The sequence below is a fragment of the Haliotis rufescens genome, unplaced genomic scaffold, assembly GCF_023055435.1.
Source record: "Haliotis rufescens isolate VD_foot unplaced genomic scaffold, xgHalRufe1.0.p SCAF_19, whole genome shotgun sequence".
Classification (NCBI taxonomy): Eukaryota; Metazoa; Mollusca; class Gastropoda; order Lepetellida; family Haliotidae; genus Haliotis; species Haliotis rufescens.
The window spans coordinates 11,978,359-12,002,327 of NW_025963879.1; the positions used below are offsets into that span (position 1 = coordinate 11,978,359).

General features: G+C 42.5%; 1 protein-coding gene across 3 annotated transcripts; it reads left to right on the top strand.

Annotated features, from left to right (window-relative positions):
* Positions 1-1,682: 1,682 nt before the first annotated feature.
* Positions 1,683-23,325, top strand: LOC124138970. 3 transcript variants are annotated; one of them, XM_048398879.1, is made up of 11 exons: positions 1,683-1,784; positions 2,793-3,303; positions 4,002-4,228; positions 4,996-5,158; positions 8,813-8,917; positions 13,815-14,067; positions 16,997-17,255; positions 17,563-17,698; positions 19,902-20,042; positions 21,491-21,654; positions 22,238-23,325. In XM_048398879.1, exons 2-11 carry the CDS (start codon positions 2,863-2,865, stop codon positions 22,377-22,379), a joined length of 2,031 nt encoding a protein of 676 aa, XP_048254836.1. In that variant the 5' UTR covers positions 1,683-1,784; positions 2,793-2,862; the 3' UTR covers positions 22,380-23,325. The 3 variants fall into 3 exon arrangements, with proteins under 3 accessions (XP_048254836.1, XP_048254838.1, XP_048254837.1); XM_048398881.1 differs by having other exon boundaries at positions 4,996-5,131; XM_048398880.1 differs by having other exon boundaries at positions 1,742-1,805.
* Positions 23,326-23,969: the final 644 nt, after the last annotated feature.

Sequence of the window (23,969 nt, forward strand, 5' to 3'; positions counted from 1 at the left end):
TGACACTCATCTAATGGAGACTTTTGTCTGTTTGTTGTTTAACGCCGCACTCGGCGGTCTGTAAATAATCAAGTCTGGACAAGACGATCCAATGATTGATGTCACGAGCATCGATCCTTGCAATTGGGATACTGACATGCATCAACCAAGTCAGTGAGCCTGACCACCCGATCCGGTTAGTCGCCTCGTACGACAAGCACAGCCGCCTTTTAACGACAAGCATGGGTTGCTGACGACCTATTCTACCCCGGATCTTCGCGGGTCTTTTGACAAAGCAGTCAACATGAGTCATTTCAATATAGTACACACTGTGCAAAATCTATCAAGAATTGGATTGAAGTCATGGTAGTTGGCAGAAAACACCACCTCAGCCAGTCTGATGACAATACTATCACTACTGGAGACGCACAGATTAAAATGTCAGCTCACGTTAAAGACCTAGGAGTCCATATTGATTCGCAGCTTAGCATGGAAGAAGCATGGGGCAACTTAGTCGGACAACGTACTATACCATCTTCGTGCCATTGGCGGCACCAGGAAACTGGTCTCAACTGATGCAGCACGAGTCCTTGTCCAGTTACTATAGTGATGGCTTCTTCTATCTGGCATTAGTAAAAAGATCTCTCCAAATTACAAAACATCTAAAATACAGCAGCACGCAATATCAGCAGATCGTCCAAAACCTCCCATATCACACCTGTCGTCAAAGAACTCCACTGGCTGCCGGTCAGAGCAAAAATTGACTTCAAACTTCTTCTAACACCCCAAAGTTATTTCATTGATGACGCTCACTGCATTCAGATAATGTCAGCATCAATAACATAAATTTATTTCCTGATTGATAGTTTGCATATTTTGGTAAATAGTTCGATTCTTTGGTAACAGTATATGTATTAGGGCTGGGACGAGTCCACATTTATTTATTACCCGGGTACCCACCCCCTTATTACCCGACCCTACCAAGGGACTCAATGTAGGTCTCAAGAGATAGGTACAAGATGTCCGATTGTGAATTGTTTTTTTCAATATATAATGTATCGCGATACTAACCACGGGTCCGGGTAGTCCTGTGGCTACCCGGGGCCTACTCGGTACCCATCCGACCAGGGTACCCGAGTTACACATCCCAGCCTAATATGTATCTATGATCCAATCAGGGACCGACCATCTGACGCTGGGGGCTGGGGGCTGGGGGCTGGGGGCTGGGATATTGTATCGAGATTAGATATTTTTCAGCTGCAGTTAGGAAAAAATTAATTAAGACATATGTTTTTTAGCCGGAATCAGAAATTCGTTTAAAGACTTTTAACATTGTTATTTTTGTGGCAGGCAATTCTTTCTTTTTTCGAACAGTGTGAAGCACAATTATTTCTTTCAAGAGGTTTCGTGGACAATTTATTTTTTTCGAAAACATCCCATGTTATTTCAGTGTAAGCTTTTCCAATCTTGTGTCTGTGCACGGCGGTCATATTGAAAATCGGATTCGAGCTTCTTGCAGAAGTCGGGGTGTCATCACTGGCGAGAATTAATGTACACATACATACAAGTGTTAGTTGTTGAATGGAATGCCTCGTGATACACTCGTCATTCCATTCAACACTTAGAGTTTGTGTTTGGCGTGTCTTTGAATACGCAAACTGCGCACATTCGTATATCCTGCTATATGTACGCTATCAAAGAGTTGTCTCCCTTGATTAGCACATCGCGAAGATGCACGCGCAATCTCGCGTGACGTCTACATCCCGGAAGTCAAGCAGAAGAACTATTCGACGAATACTCACATGGTTTGTTGATTAAGGATTTTAGTATGTATAAGCCGCACGTCTTTACATTAAAATAATTGCTTTCGAAGGTTATGTGTTTTTCTCATAAGACGAAAAATCGTTATCTCAGATGGCAATTTGCTTGCAGAGAAATCGCTCTTTTGAACTCTGTGAGACTGTGTGACAGTGTGTCTTCAAGTTCAATGATAACCTGCAATGTTTATACATAGGCATTCACCTGGGTACCCGATTCAGCTACTTATGGCTGATTAACAATTATTTACCAACAAAGGCTCAGCATGTATTGGAAAAATCAACAAATGTATGAAGTCTTTGAACTTTGTACAGCTCCAGTGAGTGAGTGAGTGAGTTGCTTATGTGGAATATCCGATGTAAATTATTGAAATTAATAAATGTGAGCATGACACTTAAGGGAAAAATGCGAGTGTCCTTTGCTCACATTTATAATGTGACACATATTAAAATGTCATACATAACAAATCTCCCTATAAACAACCCTAGATGTAGGTCTAGTGCTTCAGTATGTTCTGTTTGTTTACTCATGTTCCTCCAGCAGGCAGGATGGTTCTACCCCATGTGTCACAGGGTTATAGCCAAAACGACACCTTATTTTTTTTTTTACTTTGGTCAAATAAATTATATTAAACTTACATTGTACTTGTATGATATTAACTTGCAAACGCCAATAATTGTGAGATGTTAAAACAAGTTTACATTAGAAATTGGCCTCTACTCCAACTATAATCCAACTTAGCTTATACGCAACTCAACTAATTGTGAAAACATAACATGCTTTAGGTTGGCACAGACGTATCAATAACAAGGTGAGTGAGCAGTCCCTGGGGATCTACAGATTGATCCCAGAGCTGTTCCGAGAGGCCAGTCTGTTGCCTCTACAGTCAAGACTCATTCAGGAGGGACGACTCAGGGCGTATGTGAGCAAATCATCCACATCTCCTTACTTTAGTCCAAAAACTTGTCTAATGTCCTGTGTTTCTTCTGTTTTAGAAGGTTCAGTTATGAACCCTGTCTGGTGAGGAGCGAGTCAGATGAAGTGTCATGACAGATTGAGATAGATATGGAATCTGTGAAGTCAAGGTTCCGAAGACTCTCCCTCAACCATGTGTGTTTTGTGGGACTCTGTGCAGTGATCGTGTACTTGTTTCGAGCTGGAGATACCTATTACCTGAAGCCAGTGTGGAGGAAACGGGTTGAGAGCCAGCAGTTTGCTAACGGTGCCTACCCAACAGATGAGGATAGATTACCTCCCCCTGTCATCACTGACCTTGAAAGTGATGGTGTAAACGAGATAGTGCTGATAACAAGTGACATGAAACTGACGATCTTAGCTATGCCCGAGATGCAGGACAAGGATGAAGAAACGTTACCCCATGTGATTGTGAAGCATAAAGTAACTCTGCCTTTGTTGAATGCTAAAGGAGACGTAGTGAGTCGCCCAGTTGTCATGAGGACGGGCTTCACTGAACCATATCAGTCAATGGTGCAAGTGAGATCTCAGGTAAGACTAAGAGCTGAAATATGAAGTCATGATTCATTTTCACGTATGACTTGTTTGTTACTTTACGCCGCACTCAGCAATATTCCAGCTATATGACGGCGGTCTGTAAATAATCGAGTCTGGACCAGACAATCCACTGTTGATATCATGAGCATCGATCTACACACTTGGGATACGGTGACTTGCATCAACCAAGTCAGCAAGCCTGATCACCCGATTCGTTTGTCGCCTATTACGAAACCTATTCTACCCCAGATCTTCACTGATCTCATTTCACAGGAAGTAAGCTGGTGAAGTCATAAAGTATTCATGATTCACTGGTGGACTGTGATATCACCATGGTTACAGTGACTATATGATTATGTATTGTTATGATGATTATGTATTGTTATGTACTATGATGATTATGTATTGTTATGTACTATGATGATTATGTATTGTTATGTACTATGATGATTATGTATTGTTATGTACTATGATGATTTTGTAACAAATAGAATGTAGAATGTTCAAATGAATTTTATGACCATTGATTCAGATTAGAACAAACATATAAATTATATTTGACTTTAATTTAATTTCTCCTACGCCACTGTTTGCTGTAAGAGTAAGTATTATTCAGCAATGAATGATTGACAGCAAAAGACCTCACTAATTTGTGTAAATAAAACCGAAGCTAAGAATCCCCTGTTGTGCAGGTGATAGTGATAGCCACCGCCGACTGGCAGGTACTGTGCTTCACCCCAGCGCTGGAGTTGGTGTGGAGGACATCGCTGATGCCGGCCGAGGCACTGAAGGAAGCATATATCATGAAGGCTATGGATGTCCTGGTCACCTCACACTCCGTCAAGAAGAATGATGGTGGACTTGTTATCATCGGAGGCAGCATGCTGCATAAGTCACATCTACAAGCAGAGGAAGACGAGTGAGTCAATTCATAAGCAGCACCAGTAGACAGAGAACTGAATATTGCTACGAAGGGACCAAAATGAAATGCTGGAGTTAACCAAGAAATCGGTTCACATACAACTAAATTGGGAAATCAGTGAATAACAACAAGATCTATGAATAATTAATCAACAAATTATAGTCAAGTGCACAATTTTAGGTTTACAAATCAAAAAGGCAGATCAAATAAGTTGTAGCAGCAATAAGTAGCATAAATGTTTTGAAACAATGTTGTCTCTGTTCTTGAATCCAGAATAGAGTTGGAAACTGGCAGGAATACAGTGTTTTCGAATAGGTATCCAATCTGCACTTGGCTAGTGGATAAGATGCAAGTCAGGTAGAAAAAGGCCTTGCAAATCTCTTCAACAATCAAGCCTGTCAAGTTCAGAAACAAACAGGGGCAGATAACTCCAATTTCCACTCACTGCTGCCGGCAGCCCTCTACATTTTACTATCACTTCAATCATTTGTTGCCACTGACATTTACTACAAATATATTTACCACAGTCTGTACTGGCTCATAATATTAATATCAATGGGCATTGATTGGACATAGCCCAATACTCATACCCAAACCCAGGGTCGTGGGTTTCATCAAAGTGATAAACATCAAAGACCTGCATCACTTCTGGTGTTCCTCCCACGTCAAGCTGACATGTTGTTTTTAACTGAAATACTGTTCAAAGCGATATTAAATGAAGCTCACTTACTGACTGACTGACTCACTCACTCACTCTTCTCCAGGGCTCATTTCCGAAACCACACGGAGGAATCACTGGACAGAGGGCATTTCTCAACATTTGCTGTCAGTGGTAGAAATGGGTCTTTGCGATGGAGCCATCTACCGGGAGATTTTGGCGAGCAGCGACAGGACATCAAGGCACGGCCATTTAACTCTTCACGTCAGGTTCGGTGCTGCTTGTGTATGTTGCTTGTCTCACTAGCACTTTATTCCTTGTTTCTAATAACAAATTATTTGTGTTAGCTACGCCTGCCTCTCGTGACCACTCATGTCATTTCGGGACAAACCGGGGACTTGTGCCCCTCACCTTCCATCTTTATGTTCAGAAGAAAATGTAAACTTGTTGTACGACACTAAATCATTATAAGTATTAGTAGATTGCTGGTGATTTTTTAAGTTCACATGTAATATGGGATGATAAATGACAGATATTTTTACTTATTTTGTTGCACTTTTGCACATGGTATAATTGTCCTGTCATAAATGTCTCTTCATGTAGAGAAGTGTGTCAATTCCTTTTTTATCATCCTTATTTTCCTTCTGCGTCTGCTTCAAAAATATAGTGTGCACTAGTGGTTCAGTCACATTCAAGCACCCATAAAATCTACTTGTAGACACTGAACAGCATACATGTACATGCATTGTCAGATCTCCCTTGATGTCAGTCTCTTCAGGAGATTCATGGAGTGGGACCTTTCTTCACCACTCATTTACAGGTTCATTAGCGAAATAAGAATGAGAATATAATGGACTGAAATGAACATGGGTGTTTCTTTGAATGACCAGAGGTACGTCATATCTCATGTCTACCTTGGACTTTGGTTTAATTACTGACATATGGTCGTGGTGTTATTCCAAATTCCTTATAAGTTTTTGTCAGGTTTGTGACATTAGGTGGGTGATAAGCATGATCAGGTTAAAACACAACATACCTTAGGGACCAGTCACTGATTCAAAACACAACTTGCCTTAGGGACCAGTCATTGATTCAAAGCACAACATGCCTCAAAGACCGGTCACTGATTCAAAACACAACATGCCTCAAGGACCAGTCACTGATTCAAAACACAACTTGCCTTAGGGACCAGTCACTGATTCAAAACACAACATGCCTCAAGGACCAGTCACTGATTCAAAACACAACTTGCCTCAAGGACCGGTCACTGATTCAAAACACAACAGCGCTTAGGGACCGGTCACTGATTCAAAACACAACATGCCTTAGGGACCGGTCAGTGATTCAAAACACAACATGCCTCAAGGACCAGTCACTGATTCAAAACACAACTTGCCTTAGGGACCGGTCAGTGATTCCAAACACAACATGGCTTAGGGACCATTCACTGATTCAAAGCACAACATGCCTCAAGGACCAGTCACTGATTCAAAACACAACATGGCTTAGGGACCGGTCACTGATTCAAAACACAACTTGCCTTAGGGACCAGTCATTGATTCAAAGCACAACTTGCCTCAAAGACCGGTCACTGATTCAAAACACAACATGCCTCAAGGACCAGTCACTGATTCAAAACACAACTTGCCTTAGGGACCAGTCACTGATTCAAAACACAACATGCCTCAAGGACCAGTCACTGATTCAAAACACAACTTGCCTCAAGGACCGGTCACTGATTCAAAACACAACATGGCTTAGGGACCGGTCACTGATTCAAAACACAACATGCTTTAGGGACCGGTCAGTGATTCAAAACACAACATGCCTCAAGGACCAGTCACTGATTCAAAACACAACTTGCCTTAGGGACCGGTCAGTGATTCCAAACACAACATGGCTTAGGGACCATTCACTGATTCAAAGCACAACATGCCTCAAAGACCGGTCACTGATTCAAAACACAACATGCCTTAGGGACCGGTCAGTGATTCCAAACACAACATGGCTTAGGGACCATTCACTGATTCAAAGCACAACATTCCTTAGGGACTGGTCACTGATTCAAAGCACAACATGCCTTAGGAACTGGTCACTGATTCAAAACACAACATGGCTTAGGGACCGGTCACTGATTCAAAACACAACATGGCTTAGGGACCGATCACTGATTCAAAACACAACATGCCTCAAGGACCGATCACTGATTCAAAGCACAACATGCCTCAAGGACCAGTCACTGATTAAAAACACAACATGCTTAGTAACCGGTCATTGATTCAAAATACATGCCTTAGGGACCGGTCACTGATTCAAAACACAACATGGCTTAGGGACAGGTCACTGATTCAAAACACAACTTGCCTTAGGGACCGGTCACTGATTCAAAACACAACATGGCTTAGGGACCGGTCACTGATTCAAAACACAACATGCCTCAAGGACCAGTCACTGATTCAAAACACAACTTGCCTTAGGGACCAGTCACTGATTCAAAGCACAACATGCCTCAAAGACCGGTCACTGATTCAAAACACAACATGCCTTAGGGACCGGTCAGTGATTCCAAACACAACGTGGCTTAGGGACCATTCACTGATTCAAAGCACAACATTCCTTAGGGACTGGTCACTGATTCAAAGCACAACATGCCTTAGGAACTGGTCACTGATTCAAAACACAACATGCCTTAGGGACCGGTCACTGATTCAAAACACAACATGGCTTAGGGACCGATCACTGATTCAAAGCACAACATGCCTCAAGGACCGGTCACTGATTCAAAACACAACATGCCTCAAGGACCAGTCACTGATTAAAAACACAACATGCTTAGTAACCGGTCATTGATTCAAAATACATGCCTTAAAGACCGGTCACTGATTCAAAACACAACATGGCTTAGGGACCGGTCACTGATTCAAAACACAACATGCCTTAGGGACTGGTCACTGATTCAAAACACAACATGCCTTAGGGACCGGTCACTGATTCAAAACATAACATGCCTTAGGGACCAGTCACTGATTCAAAACACAACATGACTAAGGGACCGGTCACTGATTCAAAACACAACATGCCTTAGGGACCGGTCACTGATTCAAAACACAACATGCCTTAGGGACCGGTCACTGATTCAAAACACAACATGCCTTAGGGACTGGTCACTGATTCAAAGCACAACATGCCTCAAGGACTGGTCACTGATTAAAAACACAACATGCTTAGGGACCGGTCATTGATTCAAAATACAACATGCCATAGGGACCGGTCACTGATTCAAAGCACAACATGCCTCAAGGACTGATCATGGATTCAAAACACAACATGCTTTAGGGACCGGTCATTGATTCAAATCACAGCGTTAACATGCCTTAGGGACCGGTCAGTGATTCCAAACACAACATGGCTTAGGGACCATTCACTGATTCAAAGCACAACATGCCTTAGGGACCAGTCACTGATTCAAAGCACAACATGCCTTACATTATAAATAACAATGTGTTCTATAGATTGTGAAGGTGTACAATGTTGTGTTGTGTACTGTGTGAAGGTGTGCAGTGTTGTGTACTGTGCGAAGGTGTACAATGTTGTGTTCTATACATTGTGAAGGTGTGCAATGTTGTGTTCTATACACTGGGAAGGTATACACTGTTGTGTTCTGTACTGTGTAAAGGTGTACAATGTTGTGTTCTGTACACTGGGAAGGTATACAATGTTGTGTTCTATACATTGTGAAGGTGTACAATGTTATGTTCTGTACACTGGGAAGGTATACAATGTTGTGTTCTGTACACTGGGAAGATATACAATGTTGTGTTCTGTACACTGGGAAGGTATACAATGTTGTGTTCTGTACACTGGGAAGGTATACAATGTTGTGTTCTGTACACTGGGAAGGTATACAATGTTGTTTTGTGCAGGAGGATGGAGGGGAACACCACTGGAAGCTGGGGCTTAGAAAGAACAGACTGCACAAGGGAGAGGTGCCCTGGAGGTACTATAAGGACAAAATCAAATCTCTATTGGTAAGTTGCTCTTCACCCAGTCTGCTGCTGGTATTGCCATTGGGGCAGAAAAGTCCTCCATACACCATACTTGTCTCCCCTTGGGGATTCCAGGGTGGAACAGGTCCTCAATACACCATACTTGCCTCCCCAAGGGGATTCCAGGGTAGAACAGGTCCTCCATACACCATACTTGTCTCCCCTTGGGGATTCCAGGGTAGAACAGGTCCTCCATACACCATACTTGTCTCCCCATGGGGATTCCAGGGTGGAACAGGTCTTCAATACACCATGCTTGTCTCCCCAAGGGGATTCCAGGGTAGAACAGGTCCCCAATACACCATGCTTGTCTCCCATGGGGATTCCAGGGTGGAACAGGTCCTCAATACACCATACTTGTCTCCCCATGGGGATTCCAGGGTGGAACAGGTCCTCCATACACCATGCTTGTCTCCCCATGGGGATTCCAGGGTGGAACAGGTCTTCAATACACCATGCTTGTCTCCCCATGGGGATTCCAGGGTAGAACAGGTCTTCCATACACCATGCTTGTCTCCCCAAGGGGATTCCAGGGTAGAACAGGTCCTCCATACACCATACTTGTCTCCCCATGGGGATTCCAGGGTAGAACAGGTCCCCAATACACCATGCTTGTCTCCCCAAGGGGATTCCAGGGTAGAACAGGTCCTCCATACACCATACTTGTCTCCCCATGGGGATTCCAGGGTAGAACAGGTCTTCAGTGAACCAAGCTGATTGCAAAAATGGAGTGGATAAAAAAACAGGTTGATTATATGTAATCTTCACTATGTAAATCTGCCATAGTTTCCCTTCACTATGTAAATCTGCCATGGTTTCCCTTCACTATGTAAGTCTGCCATGGTTTCCCTTCACTGTGTAAATCTGCCATAGTTTCCCTTCACTATGTAAACCTGCCATGGTTTCCCTTCACTGTGTAAATCTGCCATAGTTTCCCTTCACTATGTAAATCTGCCATAGTTTCCCTTCACTGTGTAATCTGCCATAGTTTCCCTTCACTATGTAAATCTCCAATGGTTTCCCTTCACTATGTAAATCTGCCATAGTTTCCCTTCACTATGTAAATCTGCCATGGTTTCCCTTCACTATGTAAACCTGCCATGGTTTCCCTTCACTGTGTAAATCTGCCATAGTTTCCCTTCACTGTGTAAATCTGCCATGGTTTCCCTTCACTGTGTAAATCTGCAATGGTTTCCCTTCACTATGTAAATCTGCCAAAGTTTCCTTTCACTATGTAATTCTGCCATAGTTTCCCTTCACTGTGTAAATCTGCCATGGTTTCCCTTCACTATGTAAATCTGCCATGGTTTCCCTTCACTATGTAAATCTGCCATGGTTTCCCTTCACTATGTAAATCTGCCATGGTTTCCCTTCACTATGTAAATCTGCAATGGTTTCCCTTCACTATGTAAATCTGCCAAAGTTTCCTTTCACTATGTAATTCTGCCATGGTTTCCCTTCACTATGTAAATCTGCCATGGTTTCCCTTCACTGTGTAAATCTGCCATGGTTTCCCTTCACTATGTAAATCTGCCATAGTTTCCCTTCACTGTGTAAATCTGCCATGGTTTCCCTTCACTATGTAACTCTGCCATGGTTTCCCTTTACTGTGTAAATCTGCCATGGTTTACCTTCACTATGTAAACCTGCCATGGTTTCCCTTCACTGTGTAAATCTGCCATAGTTTCCCTTCACTATGTAAATCTGCCATAGTTTCCCTTCACTGTGTAATCTGCCATAGTTTCCCTTCACTATGTAAATCTGCCATGGTTTCCCTTCACTATGTAAATCTGCCATAGTTTCCCTTCACTATGTAAATCTGCCATGGTTTCCCTTCACTATGTAAACCTGCCATGGTTTCCCTTCACTGTTTAAATCTGCCATAGTTTCCCTTCACTGTGTAAATCTGCCATGGTTTCCCTTCACTGTGTAAATCTGGAATGGTTTCCCTTCACTATGTAAATCTGCCAAAGTTTCCTTTCAATATGTAATTCTGCCATAGTTTCCCTTCACTGTGTAAATCTGCCATGGTTTCCCTTCACTATGTAAATCTGCCATGGTTTCCCTTCACTATGTAACTCTGCCATGGTTTCCCTTCACTGTGTAAATCTGCCATGGTTTCCCTTCACTATGTAAATCTGCCATAGTTTCCCTTCACTGTGTAAATCTGCCATGGTTTCCCTTCACTATGTAAGTCTGCCATAGTTTCCCTTCACTATGTAAATCTGCCATGGTTTTTCTTCACTGTGTAAATCAGCCATGGTTTCCCTTCACTGTGTAAATCTGCCATGGTTTCCCTTCACTATGTAAATCTGCCATGGTTTCCCTTCACTGTGTAAATCTGCCATGGTTTCCCTTCACTGTGTAAGTCTGCCATAGTTTCCCTTCACTATGTAAATCTGCCATGGTTTTTCTTCACTGTGTAAATCAGCCATGGTTTCCCTTCACTGTGTAAATCTGCCATGGTTTCCCTTCACTGTGTAAATCTGCCATGGTTTCCCTTCACTATGTAAATCTGCCATAGTTTCCCTTCACTATGTAAATCTGCAATGGTTTCCCTTCACTATGTAAATCTGCCATGGTTTCCCTTCACTGTGTAAATCTGCCATAGCTCCCCTTCACTGTGTAAATCTGCACTGGTTTCCCTTCACTGTGAAAATCTGCCATAGTTTCCCTTCACTGTAAATCTGCAATGGTTTCCCTTCACTGTGTAAATCTGCAATAGTTTCCCTTCACTATGTAAATCTGCCATAGTTTCCCTTCACTGTGTAATCTGCCATAGTTTCCCTTCACTATGTAAATCTGCAATGGTTTCCCTTCACTATGTAAATCTGCCATAGTTTCCCTTCACTATGTAAATCTGCCATGGTTTCCCTTCACTATGTAAACCTGCCATGGTTTCCCTTCACTGTGTAAATCTGCCATAGTTTCCCTTCACTGTGTAAATCTGCCATGGTTTCCCTTCACTGTGTAAATCTGCAATGGTTTCCCTTCACTATGTAAATCTGCCATAGTTTCCTTTCACTATGTAATTCTGCCATAGTTTCCCTTCACTGTGTAAATCTGCAATGGTTTCCCTTCACTATGTAATTCTGCCATAGTTTCCCTTCACTGTGTAAATCTGCCATGGTTTCCCTTCACTATGTAACTCTGCCATGGTTTCCCTTTACTGTGTAAATCTGCCATGGTTTACCTTCACTATGTAAACCTGCCATGGTTTCCCTTCACTGTGTAACTCTGCCATGGTTTCCCTTCACTGTGTAAATCTGCCATAGTTTCCCTTCACTCTGTAAATATGCCATAGTTTCCCTTCACTATGTTAATCTGCCATGATTTCCCTTCACTGTGTAAATCTGCCATGATTTCCCTTCACTATGTAAATCTGCCATGGTTTCCCTTCACTATGTAAATCTGCCATAGTTTCCCTTCACTATGTAAATCTGCCATGGTTTCCCTTCACTATGTAAATCTGCCATAGTTTCCCTTCACTATGTAAATCTGCCATGGTTTCCCTTCACTATGTAAGTCTGCCGTGGTTTCCCTTCACTGTGTAAATCTGCCATGGTTTCCCTTCACTATGTAAGTCTGCCATAGTTTCCCTTCACTATGTAAATCTGCCATAGTTTCCCTTCACTATGTAAATCTGCCATAGTTTCCCTTCACTATGTAAATCTGCCATAGTTTCCCTTCACTATGTAAATCTGCCATAGTTTCCCTTCACTATGTAAATCTGCCATGGTTTCCCTTCACTATGTAAATCTGCCATAGTTTCCCTTCACTATGTAAATCTGCCATGGTTTCCCTTCACTATGTAAATCTGCCATAGTTTCCCTTCACTATGTAAATCTGCCATGGTTTCCCTTCACTATGTAAGTCTGCCATAGTTTCCCTTCACTATGTAAATCTGCCATAGTTTCCCTTCACTATGTAAATCTGCCATGGTTTCCCTTCACTATGTAAATCTGCCATAGTTTCCCTTCACTATGTAAATCTGCCATGGTTTCCCTTCACTATGTAAATCTGCCGTGGTTTCCCTTCACTCTGTAAATATGCCATAGTTTCCCTTCACTCTGTAAATATGCCATAGTTTCCCTTCACTATGTTAATCTGCCATGATTTCCCTTCACTGTGTAAATCTGCCATGATTTCCCTTCACTATGTAAATCTGCCATTGTTTCCCTTCACTATGTAAATCTGCCATAGTTTCCCTTCACTATGTAAATCTGCCATGGTTTCCCTTCACTATGTAAATCTGCCGTGGTTTCCCTTCACTGTGTAAATCTGCCATGGTTTCCCTTCACTATGTAAGTCTGCCATTGTTTCCCTTCACTATGTAAATCTGCCATGGTTTTTCTTCACTGTGTAAATCAGCCATGGTTTCCCTTCACTGTGTAAATCTGCCATGGTTTCCCTTCACTATGTAAATCTGCCATGGTTTCCCTTCACTATGTAAATCTGCCATAGTTTCCCTTCACTGTGTAAATCTGCAATGGTTTCCCTTCACTATGTAAATCTGCCATGGTTTCCCTTCACTATGTAAATCTGCCATAGTTTCCCTTCACTGTGTAAATCTGCACTGGTTTCCCTTCACTGTGAAAATCTGCCATAGTTTCCCTTCACTGTAAATCTGCAATGGTTTCCCTTCACTATGTAAATCTGCCATAGTTTCCCTTCACTGTAAATCTGCAATGGTTTACCTTCACTATGTAAATCTGCCATAGTTTCCCTTCACTGTGTAAATCTGTACTGGTTTCCCTTCACTATGTAAATCTGCCATGGTTTCCCTTCACTGTGTAAATCTGCCATGGTTTCCCTTCACATATCTGCACCAATCAGTGACTTAAGACTTGAAAATAATCTCCTTTTTGATCCATTTCAGCCACATATGTGGACAAGCTTGGCGGACACCAAGTTCAAACTGGCTCGCTTTCAGAAAGAGGCTCCTGTTCCGGAGACTGATGATGAGGCTGAGGATCAGGAGCCCTTTGAGTCCACGGCTCTCAAGCCAGAGCACATTGTTGGGTATGCCTATGGTGGCCTGAGACCTCACAGTGATGACGAACATGTCGACAATCCCAATGCTGTCGTCATCCATCGGGACACTGGAGTAGAAGTACTCAATCTGCTCTCGGGTACGTTTACAGAACATCTGTGCATGGCTTTTGATACTGTAAGGTTAAGAGCCTGTTGGTAGCCTTGTGGTGAAAGTGTTAGCTAATTGTGATGAGGACCTGGGTTTGACTCCCCACACAATCTGAGCACCTGGTTTGTGTTCCCCACTGCGACATTGATGGAATATTGACAGGCAGCTGAAGAATACCTCTGCAAAACGACTGATAGGATCACACAATCAACCCTTTATTTTGCAGCAAACTCTCCAATGTATTACAGCCATTTGTATCACTTCCTTCATGTCTAAGGCCATAAAGATAAGAGAATGTCCTGTCCTTCACACATTAAACCCTCTCACCCAGGGGAATCCTCAGCCACCTGTGCTTGATGTAAGAGGCAACTAAATTGATCGGGTGGGCAGATTCAGTGACTTGATGGCATGACAATGTGCAGGCCACTGCACACGAACACCTTTATCAACTGTGATTGCCAATATGGACCATTTGTCTCCTTCTTTCTCTCATCTTTTTCTGAACTATCAAGTTAATGAGAAATATTCTAAACAAGACTTTTTCAATAGATGCCCCAAATATTCATTTGGTTATACAAGTGATTAGTATTTTGTAGCACCTGATGTGACTGTGTGCTATGATCTTACACAGGATCACAACCTTTTATTGACATAGTATTCCCATAGAAACATTGTTGTCATTGATAGAAAACAATATGGCCAAATGTCTCTGAGGTCCTGAATAGCTCAGTTGTTTAAGTTGATGCAATTCACTGTTTCATCCCTTAGTCATTACATCATGTCTGTATGTGTACCCACACAACAGTGACATCATGTCTGTATGTGGACACACAAAGCAGTGACATCATGTCTGTATGTGTACACACAAAGCAGTGACAACATGTCTGTATGTGTACACACAAAACAGTGACATCATGTTTGTATGTGTACACACAAAGCAGTGACATCATGTCTGTTTGTATACACACAAAACAGCGACATCATGTCTGTATGTGTACCCACACAACAGTGACATCATGTCTGTATGTGTACACACAAAGCAGTGACATCATGTCTGTATGTGTACCCACACAACAGTGACATCATGTCTGTATGTGTACACACAAAGCAGTGACATCATGTCTGTATGTGGACACACAAAGCAGTGACATCATGTCTGTGTGTGTACCCACAAAACAGTGACATCATGTCTGTATGTGTACCCACAAAGCAGTGACATCATGTCTGTATGTGGACACAAAAAGCAGTGACATCATGTCTGTATGTGTACCCACAAAACAGTGACATCATGTCTGTATGTGTACACACAAAGCAGTGACATCATGTCTGTATATGTACTCACAAAACAGTGACAATATATCTGTATGAGTACACACAAAGCAGTGACATCATGCCTGTATGAGTACACACAAAGCAGTGACATGTCTGTATGTGGACCCACAAAACAGTGACATCATCTATATATGTCTACACACAAACCAGTGACATCATGTCATCATGTACACACAAAGCAGTGACATCATGTCTGTATGTGGACCCACAAAACAGTGACATCATATATGTATGTCTACACACAAAGCGGTGACATCATTTCTCTATGTGTAAACACCAAGCAGTGACATCATGTCTGTATGTGGACACACAAAGCAGTGACATAATGTCTGTATGTGTACCCACAAAACAGTGACATCATGTCAGAATATGTACCCCCAAAACAGTGACATCATGTCTGTATGTGGACACACAAAGCAGTGACATCATGTGTCTGTATGTGTACCCACAAAACAGTGACATCATGTCTGTATATGTACCCCCAAAACAGTGACATAATGTCTGTATGTGTATCCACAAAACAGTGACATCATGTCCATGTGTACACACAAAGCAGTGACTGGCTATATGTGTACACACAGAACAGTGACATCATCTCCATGTGCACACACAAATCTGTGACATCATGTCTGTATGTGTTCACACAAAACAGTGACATCATGTCTGTATATGTACCCCCAAAACAGTGACATAATGTCTGTATGTGTATCCACAAAACAGTGACATCATGTCCATGTGTACACACAAAGCAGTGACTGGCTATATGTGTACACACAGAACAGTGACATCATCTCCATGTGCACACACAAATCTGTGACATCATGTCTGTATGTGTTCACACAAAACAGTGACATCATGCCTATATGTACACACAAAGCAGTGACATGTCTGAATGTGTTCCCACAAAACGGTGACATCATGTCCGTTTGTATACACACAAAACAGCGGCATCATGTCTGTATGTGTTCCCACAAAACAGTGACATCATGCCTGCTTGTGTATACACAAAACAGTGACATCATGTTTGTATGTGTACACACAAAGCAGTGACATCATGTCTGTTTGTATACACACAAAACAGCGACATCATGTCTGTATGTGTTCCCACAAAACAGTGACATCATGCCTGCTTGTGTATACACAAAACAGTGACATCATGTTTGTATGTGTACACACAAAGCAGTGACATCATGTCTGTTTGTATACACACAAAGCAGTGACATCATGTCTGTATGTGTTCCCACAAGACAGTGACATCATGCCTATATGTACACAAAACAGTGACATCATGTCCCGTTGTATACACACAAAGCAGTGACATGATGTCTGAATGTGTTCACATAAAACGGTGACATCATGTCCCTTTGTATACACACAAAGCAGTGACATCATGTCTCTATGTGTACACACAAATCTGTGACATCATGTCTGTATGTGTTCACACAAAACAGCAACATCATGTTTGTATGTATACACACAAAGCAGTGACATCATGTTTGTATGTATACACACAAAGCAGTGACATCATGTCTGTTTGTGTATACCGGTACACACAAGACAGTGACCTCATATCTATGTACACAAAGGTCGCCCGATGACAAGAATGGAGTTCCTGCCAGACTCTTCCATCTACATGGACGTGGATGGGGACTGGGAGCCTGAGCGGATAACGTGGGGACAGTACAAGGACCACACTGTGTGTTACTTGGAGATCTGGCGCCAGCAGCCCATCAAAGAGAAGCTGGATCAGCTGGCTGTCTGCATCTCCAAGCGGATGGTGTGGACACGGTCGTGGGCACTGGAGGAGGATTTCTACAAGAAACTGCCACCATACATCACTCAGAAGTAGGTCACTGGAACATTGTTTTCAGGGAGGACAGTCACCAAAATATATGGAGAGTCCTAAAAAAAAATACCCTTTTGTTGAGGGTCATGAATTAAACATTGAGATTTTCTAATAAAATATTAAGTGCTTTAGCATTTTGTCTATTCAGTGTGGGTCAAGAAAAATCTGTTCAAGCTTTATGGGAGGGTCATTATTTTCAGTACATTAATGCATCAATTAAACCCCAATTATGTACACTATGTATTTTACATACTATGTGTTTATTTGTTTTCTATATATTTACTAACATATAGTCTATCTTTTAAGTGTCGCCAAGAAGAAGGGAATAATCTCGCATCTACTTGGCCGTCACTTGTCATTTGACTCCCGATTTGACATTGTGTCAGTCACCAGCTTGGGCAGGGTGTCTTCCTTTGATGTGGAGGGAAACATTCACTGGCAGGTAGGAAGACAGTGCTTTGTATCGGATATCTGGTCCCATCATTTTCACCCTTGATTTAGTTTGATGCTAAAGTTCTGTTTAGAGATTAGGCTGTTCTATGATAATTGTATCACATGACTAAGACTATGAAAGCTCCTTTTCGATTCTTATTGTATATTTTGTGGCATGGTGGATGATGCAGTCAAGTGGATCAAATATTGGCTCTTCACACTTAAACCAGGTTCAGGCCTTTCATTTCAACAGGTACACTTTGTACCCACACAGTTCACAGGTACACTTTGTACCCACTCAGTTCACAGGTACACTTTGTACCCACTCAGTTCACAGGTACACTTTGTACCCACACAGTTCACAGGTACAGTTTGTACCCACTCAGTTCACAGGTACACTTTGTACCCACACAGTTCACAGGTACACTTTGTACCCACTCAGTTCACAGGTACACTCTGTACCCACACAGTTCACAGGTACACTTTGTACCCACACAGTTCACAGGTACACTTTGTACCCACACAATTCACAGGTACACTTTGTACCCACACAGTTCACAGGTACACTTTGTACCCACACAGTTCACAGGTACACTTTGTACCCACACAGTTCACAGGTACACTTTGTACCCACTCAGTTCACAGGTACACTCTGTACCCACACAGTTCACAGGTACACTTTGTACCCACACAGTTCACAGATACACTTTGTACCCACTCAGTTCACAGGTACACTTTGTACCCTCTCAGTTCACAGGTACACTTTGTACCCACTCAGTTCACAGGTACACTTTGTACCCACTCAGTTTACAGGTACACTTTGTACCCACACAGTTCACAGATACACTTTGTACCCACTCAGTTCACAGGTACACTTTGTACCCACACAGTTCACAGGTACACTTTGTACCCACACAGTTCACAGGTACACTTTGTACCCTCTCAGTTCACAGGTACACTTTGTACCCACACAGTTCACAGGTACACTCTGTACCCACACAGTTCACAGGTACACTTTGTACCCACTCAGTTCACAGGTACACTTTGTACCCACACAGTTCACAGGTACACTTTGTACCCACTCAGTTCACAGGTACACTCTGTACCCACACAGTTCACAGGTACACTTTGTACCCACACAGTTCACAGGTACACTTTGTACCCTCTCAGTTCACAGGTACACTTTGTACCCTCTCAGTTCACAGGTACACTTTGTACCCACACAATTCACAGGTACACTCTGTACCCACACAGTTCACAGGTACACTTTCTACCCACACAGTTCACAGGTACACTCTGTACCCACACAGTTCACAGGTACACTCTGTACCCACACAGTTCACAGGTACACTCTGTACCCACACAGTTCACAGGTACACTTTGTACCCACACAGTTCACAGGTACACTTTGTACCCACACAGTTCACAGGTACACTCTGTACCCACACAGTTCACAGGTACACTTTGTACCCACACAGTTCACAGGTACACTTTGTACCCACACAGTTCACAGGTACACTTTGTACCCACACAGTTCACAGGTACACTTTGTACCCTCTCAGTTCACAGGTACACTTTGTACCCTCTCAGTTCACAGGTACACTTTGTACCCACACAGTTCACAGATACACTCTGTACCCACACAGTTCACAGGTACACTTTGTACCCACACAGTTCACAGGTACACTTTGTACCCACACAGTTCACAGATACACTCTGTACCCACACAGTTCACAGGTACACTCTGTACCCACACAGTTCACAGGTACACTTTGTACCCACACAGTTCACAGGTACACTTTGTACCCACACAGTTCACAGGTACACTTTGTACCCACACAGTTCACAGATACACTCTGTACCCACACAGTTCACAGGTACACTCTGTACCCACACAGTTCACAGGTACACTTTGTACCCACACAGTTCACAGGTACACTTTGTACCCACACAGTTCACAGGTACACTCTGTACCCACACAGTTCACAGGAACACTTTGTACCCACACAGTTCACAGGTACACTTTGTACCCATTGTTTGTGCATAATCACCACTGAAGCCTCCTACTGTATATACCCATTATACACGGGTGCGCACTATACTCAAGAAAATACGGTATATATTTTTTGTGACATTAGTCCTAACAGCAGTACAAATACTCAGGCAATATCCCACATTATGCAACATGGCCTAAACACTATTTCTTCTGCTAGGCACAAACCATCGCAACATGGTCGACCCTGGCTGCTGCAGTGAGGAAAGACAGGAAGAGACAACAGGCGAGCACCAAGGAGTTCTTCGATTCCTTTGTGCCCAGCAGAGTGCCAATGTCGATGAAAGTCTTCGGACACAAGGTAAGTCGTCGACACCTTCTTGTTGGGCAAGGTGCCAATGTCGATGAAAGTCTTCGGACACAAGGTAAGTCGTCAACACCTTCTTGTTGGGCAAGGTGCCAATGTCGATGAAAGTCTTCGGACACAAGGTAAGTCTTCGATTCCTTTGTGCCCAGCAGAGTGCCAATGTCGATGAAAGTCTTCGGACACAAGGTAAGTCGTCGACACCTTCTTGTTGTGCAAGGTGCCAATGTCGATGAAAGTCTTCGGACACAAGGTAAGTCGTCGACACCTTCTTGTTGTGCAAGGTGCCAATGTCGATGAAAGTCTTCGGACACAAGGTAAGTCGTCGACACCTTCTTGTTGTGCAAGGTGCCAATGTCGATGAAAGTCTTCGGACACAAGGTAAGTCTTCGACACCTTCTTGTTGTGCAAGGTGCCAATGTCGATGAAAGTCTTCGGACACAAGGTAAGTCTTCGACACCTTCTTGTTGTGCAAGGTGCCAATGTCGATGAAAGTCTTCGAACACAAGGTAAGTCGTCGACACCTTCTTGTTGTGCAAGGTGCCAATGTCGATGAAAGTCTTCGGACACAAGGTAAGTCGTCGACACCTTCTTGTTGTGCAAGGTGCCAATGTCGATGAAAGTCTTCGGACACAAGGTAAGTCTTCGACACCTTCTTGTTGAGCAAGGTACCAATGTCTGTGAAAGTCTTCGGACACAAGGTAGGTCTTGGACACGTTCTTGTTGAGCAAGGTACCAATGTCTGTGAAAGTCTTCGGACACAAGGTAGGTCTTGGACACGTTCTTGTTGTGCAAGGTACCAAGGCCATTGCAAATCAGATGTGACACTTTTACGTTAAATGTTAGTCATTGACGGGGGTTAAGCCTAAGTTGGTGAAAGTCTTCGGACATAAGGTAAGGCCATTGCAAATTAGATGTGACACTTTTAATATTGTTGTATATCTTCTGTACAGAGTGGTATCCCTCAGTAGTGCCAGGATCTGCTAGTAATTGTGGCTCAAATCCGACATGTTTTCTTTTTTATTTTCTATTAAAGTCATCAAGTAGAAAAATGGACACCTTGGTATGAACAATAGATGACTGAAATAATAAAGATAACAAATAAACATTGATTTTAACAGTAACATTGGGATGTGTCTGTGTCAAACCTATTTTTGTTTTCCCTCCCCAACATATACTCGTACGTTTATGAATTTATCTCAATTGACCTTTACTTTTAGTCGTTGACGGGGGTTGAGTCGTGAGTTGGGTTGGGATGATAATCTATCAATGAATGTATTATGGCCAAAGCTGCAACTTCTTATTCAGTTAGGAACTTGTTTGCTTTAATACATAGTGTCTGTCTATCCATGAGGAATTGTGTTGTTTGAATGACCATCATGAGTTGAATCCATCTGTAGGTTCTGTTGTGTACTTGGTTGTTGTAGTGATGTCCTCACTTGCAGGATACACTGGCGGTGGCTGGGTTCAATGGCATCGGTGTGGTGGACCTGAAGGAGGGCCACGTGTTGGCGCAACACTCTATCCCAGCACCCCCGACAGCACCGCTCTTTGTGGGGGACTTCAACAATGATGGTCTTAATGATGTAGTTCTCACCTGTAAGATGGGGTATGTAGTAACAGAATAATGAATTGATTACGTTAGACTTGTGTACTTTTTAACCAACTGCGTATATATATTTATATCGTCATGTTTCAGGTACACTGTTTATCAACTAGTCATGTTTCAGGTACATTGTACATCAACTACTGTCATGTTTCAGGTACATTATACATCAACTACTGTCATGTTTCAGGTACACTGTATGTCAACTTCTATCATGTTTCAGGTACATTGTACATCAACTACTGTCATGTTTCAGGTACACTGTATGTCAACTTCTATCATGTTTCAGGTACATTGTACATCAACTACTGTCATGTTTCAGGTGCATTGTTTATCAACTACTGTCATGTTTCAGGTACATTGTACATCAACTACTGTCATGTTTCAGGTACATTGTACATCAACTACTGTCATGTTTCAGGTACATTGTACATCAACTATTGTCATGTTTCAGGTGCATTGTTTATCAACTACTGTCATGTTTCAGGTACATTGTACATCAACTATTGTCATGTTTCAGGTACATTGTTTATCAACTACTGTCATGTTTCAGGTACATTGTACATCAACTATCATCATGTTTCAGGTACATTGGATTTGTGCTGCAGTCCAAGACGAACCATGAGTTCACAGCTATGTATGCCACAGCCGTTTTCCTGGCTATCTTTGTCATCACAATGTGCATGTCGCCTGATGTGTGGTCCAAGTCGGAGGAGGATGAGGAGTAGGTTGCATCTCAGTCTGCATCTTGGGCTGCATCTCGGGACCTCTCACTGGTGTAGTCTCACCAGCAACTGATGCAGGAGTGTCCACACATCATTGGACTCCAACAGGTGTTATCTATTGGGGATGTGATGCCATTCAGAATATGAACAGTCTCTGCACACGGATGTTGAAGCTTCCTGGTGTGTGGACTGGTGGCAGCAGGAACTGACCTACAGGACGCATACTTCAACAGATGAACCCAATAGGAAGCTTTAGCCTATCCCAGCAGGCTTTCACCTCCCAGTTACCTCACACATAGTTCATCCATCCATCCATCCATCCATCCATCCATCCATCCATCTGTCTATCCATATGTCAATCCATGATAGGACTAAAAGAATTCTGTTTGATGAAACTGGTAATATTTGGGGGATCAATCAGATCAATTCTTATGTATGATTGTTGCCATGAACATAAGCATGGCACCGTGAAACACTGAATATTTTCACCATGTGCTTGTATTGTGTGTGTTATGTGTTTGGGGTGGGTACAACTATTTAGAGATATGTACTGAAACACTTATGAAAATGCATATTCATCGGTAAGATTTAGCATAAATGGCCACAAATTCTGTGTATTTTGGCATGAGATAATCAAAGACAACAATGTCGTTGTACAGGTTCGAATCTCATTCGATGCTTTTCAAGATGGACTTGACCACAAACACACAGGATTTAGAAATTGATTATGTGTTTTCGTTGTGTGTCAGTATAGACAGAAATAAAGCCATCCTAATTGTTTCTCCTGGATGGTCCACCAACTTATGGCAATCACAACTTTCATTCAGAGCTGCTTCCTTCGTATGTTGTACATGTTTAGTTGGATCTCATTGCCACAGGACTGTTTGTCAAGGAATGAATGTATGATACACGAGAACAGTACTTATTGAATAAATACTATATTTGTAAAGAGAATGTTGTTTGGTACGCATGGCCAATCTCACACACCAATATCCAGGGATGAGAATCCCCCGCAGATCCACAAATCTCCACGAATTTTAGTGACCATCAATCTGATGGCTTCCCCCATAAACACCCCCAAATTATGGACCACACTCCATTGCACAGAGATTCCAGTTGAAAAGCAATATATCCATTCTCAGCTCTGAATATAGATAATCTCTTGAGAGGGTGATTACACTGGATTGACTGGTCACGCTGGATGACTTTGCTGCAGATAACTGCTGGCCCAGACAATCCAGTGATTGACATCAGCATCAGTCATTGCAATCGAGATAACTCGGTTCATTTGCATCGTCTGCTAGCCGTCAAAATGTCTGAATCAAAGTGTTTTTCTCAGTGCAACTTCAGACATATATTCCGGCTCTGTATGAATGAATGTTGGTGAGACATCACTTGGGGCATATGGTGTGTGAGCCTATACATGTTCTATAGGCTCACACACAAGGTACATCACACCATATACCCCTCGAGATTGGTTGACAACTTATGATGTAAGAATATACTTGTGAATGATTGTATATGTAGCTGCCTAGGGGTCATACTTGTAACCCCAGCAACCTTTGCCTGTCGAGAACAAGGTGGTCAGGGCAG

Coding starts and splice junctions, on each gene's coding strand:
- LOC124138970 (XM_048398879.1), top strand. CDS start 2,863: ATGGAATCTGTGAAGTCAAGGTTCCGAAGACTCTCCCTCAACCATGTG. Junction 4,229..4,995: donor CTACAAGCAGAGGAAGACGA/GTGAGTCAATTC, acceptor ACTCTTCTCCAG/GGCTCATTTCCGAAACCACA. Junction 21,655..22,237: donor GTTCTCACCTGTAAGATGGG/GTATGTAGTAAC, acceptor ATCATGTTTCAG/GTACATTGGATTTGTGCTGC.